This window comes from Myotis davidii, unplaced genomic scaffold (assembly GCF_000327345.1).
Source record: "Myotis davidii unplaced genomic scaffold, ASM32734v1 scaffold89, whole genome shotgun sequence".
NCBI lineage: Eukaryota > Metazoa > Chordata > Mammalia > Chiroptera > Vespertilionidae > Myotis > Myotis davidii.
Genome location: NW_006300372.1, coordinates 983,326 through 994,038, shown reverse-complemented (window position 1 = coordinate 994,038; position 10,713 = coordinate 983,326). Strand labels below are relative to the sequence as shown.

At 38.5% G+C, this 10,713-nt stretch overlaps 1 protein-coding gene across 1 annotated transcript in view; it reads right to left on the bottom strand.

The window, feature by feature from the left end:
- Nucleotides 1-2,941: 2,941 nt before the first annotated feature.
- Nucleotides 2,942-10,713, bottom strand: part of NDFIP1 (Nedd4 family interacting protein 1) — a 27,221-nt gene continuing 19,449 nt past the window's right edge. The window contains exon 7 of the mRNA XM_015572602.1: nucleotides 2,942-3,995. Coding sequence (XP_015428088.1) covers nucleotides 3,865-3,995 — 131 coding nt within the window. The 3' untranslated portion in view covers nucleotides 2,942-3,864. The remainder of the gene's footprint in view (nucleotides 3,996-10,713) is intronic.

Below are 10,713 nucleotides of genomic sequence, written 5' to 3'. Positions count from 1 at the left end.
GCTCTAAATGAGTGCAACTATACACATCTACACAAGTACATAGGAGAACACAAAAGGGAAAGCTAAACCAAGGGTACTTTTGTTTTGGTTTAACAAACGCTCTCAATCTACCTAACTTACAGGCTATAAATATTTAGGCTTAACAATGTGCAGAACAAATTTTTAACAATGCACAAAGCATCAATGGAAACGTATTTTGCATTTTGTTACAACTCTCATCATCCCTCAAATCTTCAGAAAGCCTGAAAAGATGAAAATCTAAGTAGTTGAAAACACCAGCAGAATCTGAAAATCATTAAACTACATCTTGAACATGACTTACCTGAATGTATTGTTGAGGTAGGTGATAATTATGTTTTCTTTCATAAAACACTCCTTTACACTTTATATAAACGTATAGTTCTGTGTCTATTCTTGGCATGTCTAAGAGTTGATTATTGGTATTTACTAGAATCAGAGCCAAGTGATTTTTCAGTATCTACCATGCCAACTCTTAAGGGGGTCAGACATCAGGAAGAGGGGGCGGGGCTGGATTCAAAGCTGAGGCCAGCGCTCCATTCACAGCTGTTTTTGTTGATCTTCACCTGAGAATCTTGCCACCTCAGGCACCCATTTAAATGATCACTTCTTTAGTCCTGAAACTCCCTTTCATTAGTTATTTCCTTTATTTATTTATATTGATTTGAGAAAGATCGATAAGAAACATCAATGTGAGAAACATTGACCAGTTGCCTCCCGTATACACCCCAACCAGGGATTGAACCTGAAACCTAGGTATGTGCCCTGCCCAGGAGATGAACCTGCCACTTTTTGGTGTACGGGAGGGACAATACTCCAACCAACCAAGCCACTCTGTCCAGGGCTCTTTCTTCCTTTAAATATAAATAATCTATAGCTAACTGGAATATATCCTACTATAAGAATATAGAGAAGGCCAAAAGGAACTTCATCTGTGTTACTATTGACTCATGATGGATCACCCTCAAGTCAGATAACATACTCACCAAGAATGCCAAGCTAAAAATCTTGTTGTTTCTTTAAACTTCTGAATGAAATTAATCCCATTAGTAAAGATATTCATCCTTAACATTTCTTAACAAGTCAATTTTAATAACACCTTTAATTCTCACACAATCTAATTCTCTGAAAAAAAAAAAATGAAATGGCTATGCAGAATCCTTTAAACATAGTTGTATGATTCCAAATGGTAACAAGTAAGAAACCTAGGAGTCCTCTGTGGTCATTGGTGAGCCATCATTGTCCCTTAGCCCAGGGACAAAGCTAGTTTATTTCATACCATGGTTCCTCAATATCTCCTTTCATACAATTTATTTTAAAGGTCCATTTTTTCTGAAAAAATTATTTAAAAATATATTTTTTTATTGCTTTCAAAGAGGAAGGGAGAGATAGAAACATTGAGAAAGAATCATTGACTGGCTGCCTCCTGCACACCCACACTAGGGATCCAGCCGAGGCATGTGCCCTGGCCAGGATTCGAATCATAACCTCCTGGTTCATAGATCAAAGCTCAACCACTGAGCCACGCAAGCCGGGCTGAAAGGGTTATTCTTAATAATAAGCATACCAAAAGGAGACAGAAAAGAATGAGAAAGAAAAAATGAAAAGTGTGCAGTATAAACATTTCCACCCTGAATAATGAGGACTATAAGTGACATAGGGTACCAACTTTATGCATCTGGACTTTAATTTTTAGAACATTTAAAGGGAAAAAAAATCATCCTCCTAAATATTTTTAAAGCATATCAAACTGTAGATTTACATTTGACTAAGTCTTACAAACCAAATATGTAGAAATAGGAATGCAAATATTTCAATTCTCTGAATATACAGAACTCACTAAGGCACAGGGACCTAAAGATGAAACAAAGCAAGTCCACAGTGTCTGAGTAACATGAGTTAGGGCCCTTCTATTTTGTCCTGTAAGGTAATTAAGTAGTTCCCTCTGTTGCATATGTCCACATTTATTCAGATTGTTAGAGATACAGCATTCTGAAATTTAGAACATTATAAGCTACATACTCTTCCAAACTATTGTTGATATAATCTAATTCAAAATAAAAAAAAATCGTTAAGGAGACTTTCATGAAGCCCCTACTTACCTACAGCAAAACAGAACTTTTGAACAAGAACATACTATCCTATTACTTACAATAATCAGTAAATTAGGATGATCATTGCCTTGTCAATCAATCTAGGAGGCTCTCAATTTCCCTGTTTGGCTTTCAAACCACCTGTAGGTCTGTGCATTAATCACTGACACCCTTGAACAGACATCCCATGCTGATCCCAGTGCTCACCCGCGGCAGAGAACGAACATGCACAGCTATACACCACGCCAGTGCTATTTTGTCATTATTTGACCATTTTGCTGCATTTTTTTCCTTTGTTTTATTTGAGTAAGTGGAAGAAGGAAAAAAATCAAATGGTTGACATTGTAAGAACCATTATCTCTACATTTAACACAACTGAGGTAAGAATAGAAATCAAGAGGAACAAGAAATCTTTTGCCTCAACTGGGTGCTCATAGGTCATAGCACTTAAACCAGTAGGCTGTGTTCAATTGAGAAAAAAGGCAAATGCAGGGAACATGCAGAAATATTGAGAATAAATTATCTAAGATTATGTCTAAAAAATGAAACATAATTGGGAATGGCAGGGTGATTTAAAATCTCTACAACTCCTTCCTATTTCAGTCCACTATCTTTTGCAGAACCAACTTTCACATATTTTTAGGAATGATTTGAGTATGATCTGAAAGAAGGGAACTTCCTGTACTGAAAAAGAAAAAAATTGGCCCAAGACCAATTTGTTTATATTTATTGAATTATTCTGTATGAAATCTATATGAATGAAGATTAGAAAAATTGCCTTCGCAATCAACAAATGCAAACCAAAAAATTAAACACTAATCTACAACAAATTTGCTACACAAGAGACATTTATTAATGTTCTGTTGTATTTACAGTTTTAACATAGCAAACCAAGGTGAATAACCACTTGGCAGAAAGCACATCATTCTACACTTATAACACATCAGCTTCTGCTAACACATTGTAAAAGCAAGTAGTACATACAGTATGTTAGGGATCATCTCAAAAGTTCTAAGCAAATCCTTTGCTCCTAGTAACTAATCCCCTCCCTACTCCTAGCCCTTCGCCTAATCATCATCAGGAGATAAGAGAAAAAGACAAAGAAGGGATAGGGAGACTCTAAACATACAGAAAGTGTCCAGAATTGCATTTTAGTAATTAAGCTGTATTTGTCCCTGTCCTTTCTATTCTATACAGTGACAACACACTTACAATCCCTTAGGCACACAACAAAGAACAACAGGTACTGCAAAATTTAGAATACAAACTATAAAAAAATTAATGCTTATTACTTTCCAATTAAAAACATATTCTTGACCAAATCTCAAATGTATTTGCACTATGGTTTTGCTTTCAGGTGTTCACAATACAATTGCATCAATTTCTAGATTAATTTTCACAGTAAATATGAATTATGTGCAGAAATGAATGCAGTCATAACAAATTTTTAACTTTTGAGAAAACCCCTTTAAAATAGCCAGCATTACACTTTATCTTACACTAAAATATTTTATGCCAAAGTCATTTTGAGATGGAGGATGAATAAAGCAAGATTGCCCCCTAGTGACTACAGGGACAAGGCTCATGCTATTTAAAATGACTACAAACCATAGATAAGGCATTATTAATACATCACAGACTTGATTGCGAGAGCTTTTTCAAACATTAAACACTAATGATTCCATGATTACAGAATTCTGCATTAACTACTAAAATTTAACACCTAGGAACAAAGAGAGAGACATGATCTTTTTCAACAGTACTTTATTTTGTTGAAGTAGGTGATTATTCCTCTGTGTTCTGCATCTTGATTCACTTCCTGCAGGTGTTCTCTTGCTTCTTGAGAGAATTCATAAACGCAGGAAGGCCTTTGCCAGAAAACATCTGCCAGAGAAGGATATTGAATATTGAAATTTAGTTAGTGTGTTATTTTGGCTGAGAGAAGGATGTGGTCACAAAAGAAGGCAGGATGTTTAGAGAGACACAAGAAATACATTTTAATACAGCTTTAAGATGACTATACACTGACATCAAAGCATTCAATAAACATTAAATTTCCAGTTCTTAAAGTTATCAAGGACTCTAACTAGAAAGAACTTGAATGCTTTCTTTTAAAACCCATGAAGTCAGGGGTCTCACTCTCCAAACTTCCTAACAAAAGAATGAAATGCAAGTAGCAATTACTTCATCTCACACTTAACCTCAACAGCAATGACTGAAACTTGAAGAAAAGAGACAGTAAGATCCAAGCATATACATAGGTCACTTTCCTAATACATCTGCAGCTACTGTTTACCATGCCAATGCTGCCAGGTATCACACAAGGAAGATTTCTAGTAAGGATGCCAATCGTGTCATGTTGTCTCAGAGCGTGGCAAAGTTAAAAAACGACTTGTAAACTCAGAGGTATCACAAGTACTTTTAAAAATAAATTAGCCCTAACTGGTTTGGCTCACTGGATAGAGCGTTGGCCTGCGGACTGAAGGGTCCCGGGTTCGATTCTGGTCAAGGGCATGTACCTTGGTTGCGGGCACATCCCCAGTGGGGAGTGTGCAGGAGGCAGCTGATCTATGTTTCTCTCTCATCGATGTTTCTAACTCTCTATCCCTCTCCCTTCCTCTCTCTAAAAAATCAATAAAATATATTTTAAAAAAATAAAATAAAATAAATTAGAAAAATAGGCAATGTTATTTTGGGCATGTGTCTCTAAAAAGAAAAAGATATCTGTAGCCCCAAAATACTTTTTAATGTACAATACTGGCCAGGTGGCTCAGTTGGTAGTTGTTCTGTACACCAAAAGGTTGTGAGTTCAATCTCCGGTTGGGGTATATACGGGAGTCAACAGATAGATGTTTTTCTCTCTCTCTCCCATCTCTCTCTCAAATCAATAAACATATCTTCAGTAAGGATTTTAAAAAACAAAAATAAAATGGAATAAACATGACTGAAATAAACAATGTCCATAAATTTTGTTAAATGCAGTTTTCATACAATACTTCGAGGCATTTCTGTATTGGCATAATAAATTGTTTTGGTTCACATGGAAATAATGGGGAAAAGTACAAGTAACTCCCTATATTAATGCTAAAAGAAACATGAGAGAGATACATTAACTACTTAACAAATATTTATTGAGAAAGTACTTTATGCTACTCTGCACCAAGGGAGAATTGGATGACCTCATATACGGGCAGGCCTTTAGCTTACTTTTCCATCTTTCCAAATTACTGTAAAAGCCACAAGCAGCCTTTTCATATCTTTTCTGATTAGACTGCTGTGTACATGTTTAAAAGGCTGGCAAAATGCAGAGAAGCTACAACACTGGAGGAAATCAACATATTCTTTATAAACTTAATATTTCACCAAACTCTAACTTCAGTCAGTGTTTTGATTTAAAGTAAACCAATGATACTTAACAAGTGCAACTTTTCTTTAGATTGAAAAACCTTAAAATGTGCAGGGTCAAAGATGCAAGAATTTAAGAAACTCTAAAAGCCAAGCAGAAGCAAAAAGAAAATTGGTAGACTGATGTCAAATGGGGGTTTTTGCAATGAGCCCAGACTCAATACAAACCTAAGTAACTTCAGTTTTATCAGTTTCCATAAATAGATAAAAACTAATGTAACTATTATTAGGTCAAAACACTCGAGTTTGAAAGAACATATAATACAGTCCAGATGACTGCCTAGCCACTTTTCTCACTGCTTCCACAACAGTTAATTATCTTTAATAGATTCCTCAAAGCCAGAGCCACCCAAAAAACATTTAAAATCCACTACAAGGACCTACATGGGTTTCTATGGGTGATCTTAATCACCACACAAACACCACATGAAAAAGACTAAAGAGGCACTCACTGCCCTCTAAGACCAGAGGCCTGTTCAGACCAACTTGACTCACAGTTGTTACAATAATGATGGAACATGAACTGGAGGACAGACAGGTTTTAGGGCCTCGGACATCATCACTGAACTGTACATCATGCTTCAGAAGCAAAAGGAATCCAACAGTCTATGAATCGTTTAATTGCAAGAGGAAGACAACCATTTCTTCTTGGACACTGTGATTTTTTTAAAGGAAAAAACCACACTAGAAACCTTTTTACTGTCTTGCTACTTTATAACACAGTCCAATAAATCAAACTTTAGCTTGAGGTGAATTTTCTCTAAGAGAGATATTAAAGGGGGGGGGGGATACTATAGAAAAAGGGAAATGAAAGCATTTGGAAGAAGTTAAATCATCATATGGAAAAGGTTAAACTATCTTAAGACTAGTAGGTATAGCTCACCAGTCTTAGCAATCACTATCTAACTACAAAGGGCCCTATTATCTCATTAATGCCAGAGCTTACAAGTTCTCTTTCTTCTTATTTCAGAGGTTGTTAAAATAACAGAAATCTATTATGCTTCATATGCACAAGTGCTTTTGGAATGGCATTTAGATAACAGTTAACTGTGCTACCACCTTGCAGCTATTAATTACTCTCAATGACCTGGCAGCCCCAGAGGAGTGCCAGTGCATAGAAATGTAATACTGCTAAGAGAAAGCATGAACACCTCACATATTTCAGCATTTCAGATAAAGATGTTTCTACAAGGTATCTGTTTCTTTTTTGTACAACACAGAAGGAACATTTTGTCTTTCCTGCTTCCTCACAGTCACTTCTCCTCGATGCCCATGTGCCACCTCCAGCAGTTCCTGCTGGCTTTTCCGGCTGTGGGTAGGAAACCAGATTTCCTTTTTTAATCTTAAATGGGCTTCAAAAGGGAACCTGAGAGCTGCCCCTATGCTAGTAACACATAAGCTTTGGTGCTCCGCTTTTGTAACATCTACTTGGGCTCATTAAAAAGATGCCCCTGAGGTCATTTCAAGGTGTGGGTGTGGGTGTGTGTGTGTGTGGGGGGGGGTATGGGGATTGTGTGTGTGTATGTGTGTACTAACTTTCTGATAGCCTGAATAGAAAAGTCACTATTCCTATATGTTTTCCAGCAAAATGCTAGATCTTAGTACAGCATGGAATTAAGTTATTATTTTGGTCTAGCAAAGTTATTTTAAAAATTCCCTACCTGTGTCTTTATGGCAAAAAGTAAGCCTCTAGCTAGCTTTTACCTAGTGACATCTCCATTAAAGAAAGTAAGAAAAAGAAGTCTCAATGAAAGGAAATAAAATACTTACTTTTCACATAATGGTTTTCTAGCTTATATTTAAACTTAATTAAAACTGAATTTCCTCTGAACTAGAAAAAGGAAATATTCTACATTTGGATCTAGATGGTCAGTTCTCCCTATCAATTGTCAAAAGAAGTCAGTCTCATGGGATATTATAGCTTACCCCTCTGGGGATACTGAAAATTAGTAAGGAAGTCATTAGAATTCCGATTGCTGCTCTAAGTCCCCAAACCCTTAATTTAGAGCTCTGAATCCTCTGGGCATGTCAGGAATAATTCAGAATCAACTAGAATAGTCCAGTCAGACAGAAGAGCAAAGAAACCCTACCCTGCACTCCAATGAGGGAAGCTCACAAACCTCAGAGTTTCTGAGAACTCCTAAAACTCCCATCTAAGGCTTCTGACTCCCAAATTCAGACAAGCAGGCCTATAACCAATCTCACAGCTCCAACAGCATTATTACCAAGAACTACCTCATTCAAATCATAACCCTAAAGATGCTTCATTTTACACGTAGGATACAGCCATGAAACATTTCAGAGATTTCAGAAAATCACAACAAAACAAAATCAGCCTGGCCAAAGTGACTCAATTGGTTGAGTGTAGTCCTGTGGACTGAAAGATTGCCAGCTCAATTCCCAGTCAGGGCATGTACTATGTACCAAAGGCAGCTGTTACATGTTTAGCTCTCATATTGCTGTTAACTTCTCTCCCTCCTCTCTCCTCCCTCCCTCCCTCTCTTAGCATGTCTTCGGGTGAGGGTTTTAAAAAAATAATCAGCCCTGGTCGGTGTACCCAATGGCTGGAGTGTCGGCCAGCACACCAAAGGGTTGTAGGTTCAATTCTGGTCAAAGGTATGTATCTAGGTTTCAGGTTTGTTCCCTGGCCCTGGTTGGGGAAAGTACAGGAGGCAAGCAATCAATGTGTCTCTTTCACATCCATGTTTCTCTGTCTCTCCCCCTCCCTTCCACTCTCTCTAAAAATTAATGGAAAAAATATCCTCTGGTGAGGATTGAAAAAAAAAAAGGAAAAGAAAAAGAAATCAACGAATTTACCGAACTTTAAATAAAGTCCCTAACAATTCAGTAAAACTGAAAAGTTCACGCTTTCTCTCCACTGGTCATTTGTTAGGTATTAGAAGCAAGATGAAGGTGTGCAGTTTCCTAATAAAGACTGAAATTTCTGCCCTGACCGGTTTGGCTCAGTGGATAGAGCGTCCGCCTGCAGACTCAAGGGTCCCAGGTTCGATTCCAGTCAAGGGCATTTACCTTGTATGCAGGCACATCTCCAGTAGGGGGTGTGCAGGAGGCAGCTGATCGATGTTTCTCTCATCGATGTTTCTAACTTTCTATCCCTCTCCCTTCCTCTCTGTAAAAAATGAATAAAATATATTTTTAAAAAAAGACTGAAATTTCTAACAGAAGAATGAAGAGAATAGAGAGGGCTGTGATCTCAATCCATTTAAAAATTCAAAGCTATTGCCCTAACCGGTTTGGCTCAGTGGATAGCGCATCAGCCTGCGGACTCAAGGATCCCATGTTCGATTCCGGTCAAGGGCATGTACCTTGGTTGTGGACACATCCCAAATAGAGGGTGTGCAAGAGGCAGCTGATCGATGTTTCTAATTCTCTATCCCTCTCCCTTCTTCTCTGTAAAAAATCAATAAAATATATTTTTAAAAAATTCAAAGTTACCTTTTGACTAGACTTAGAGGAAATATTATTTAAAGAAAATTTGTCCCCTCAGTATACTTTGGTTTAGGGAAAATCCAAATCTGCAGGTGATTTTAGTGCCCTTTGTAAGAAGGTGAGCTATGGCACCCACAAAGGATTAACTTCTGTGATAGGTAAGAGTTAAATCTAAGGCTTGGAAGTGACTGTAAAATATAGTAAGACAGAGAGAAAAAAGAAAAAAAGATGACAATGGTAATTACATAAAACTACACAGATCATCTGATAAGCCTCTTGGAGTTAAGATGTCCTAGACTCAAGAAAGACCCATCTTGGCATCAAGGCCTAGGCCAGTGGTGCCAATGCCTATGTGTGCTCAGACTTTGTAACCTAATTCAAACTCAGGGCACGCCTGAATTTAAACACACAATAAGCATAACCTTTCTTTTAAAAAAAATCATAAACACACTGTTATTTGTTTTTTGTTGTTGTTGTTAATCCCCACCCGAGGATATTTTACCATTGATTTTTTTATTTTATTTATTTATTTTTTTTAGGGAGAGTGGAAGAGAGAGGGAAAGACAGAGAGAAGTATCGATGTGAAAGAAACACACTGATTGGTTGCTTCCAACCAGGGCCAGGGCCTGAGGAGCCTGCAACCAAGGAGCCCTTGACCGGATCCCAGAACCCTTTGGTCCGCAGGCCGACACTCTATCCACTGAGCCAAACCGGCTAGGGCCACACTGGTATTCTTAATGACTAAAATTTTAGTTCAAATAAAAGTGCAGTCCCTTGAAGAAAACAACTTTAACCAACACAAGACTAAGTTCTTTGTATGCTTGAATTTTTATAAGAAATGCTATGAATACACTCCACCTGCATGTATCTGAGTTTATATAGCACTAAAGCCTTCTGTTACTTGCATAAAATTACACATGTAAAGTATTTAATACACTATCTGATATATGGAAAAGTTGGTGTTAGTTTTTACTGTGCATGCTTAAAACAAATTTTAGTACACTCAAGTTCTCATCATATTTTGTTGCTTAAAACTTTCAATGCTATCCCACCAACTGGCAAATTAAATACTTTTCTAGAAACACTAGAGGCCTGGTGCACGAATTCATGCACATTCAAAAGAAATTAATTAGAAGAAATATTTTAGACGCTGGGGAGGGAGAGCGGGAGGTTGGCTCCAGGGTGTGTCCAGCCCGTCTCGCCCAGTCCCAATCGGCTGGACCTCAGCAGCGAGCTAATCTACCAGTCGGGCGTCTGCCCCCTGGTGGTCAGTGTGCATCATAGAATGGTCAAGCAGTTGACCAATGGTCGGACACTTAGCATATTAGGCTTTTATATATACACTAGAGGCCTGGTGCACAAAAATTTGTGCACTAGGTGGGGGGAGTCCCTCAGCCTGGCCTGTGCCCTCTCGCAGTCTGGGACCCCTCAGGGGATGACCACTTGCTGGCTTAGGCCTGCTCCCTGGGGGATTGGGCCTAAGATGGCAATCAGACATCCCTCTGGCAGCCCGGCAGCCCTCGGGGGATGTCCACTTGCCAGCGGGGAGGAGGCCTAAACTGCAGTCGGACATCCTTAGCGCTGCGGAGGAGGCAGGAGAGGCTCCCACCACCACCGCTGTACTGCCAGCCATCAGCCTGGCTTGTGGCTGAGCAGAACTCCCATGTGAGCACGCACTGACCACCAGAGGGCAGCTCCTGCATTGAGCATCTGCCCCCTGGTGGTCAGTGTGTGTCATAGTGACCAG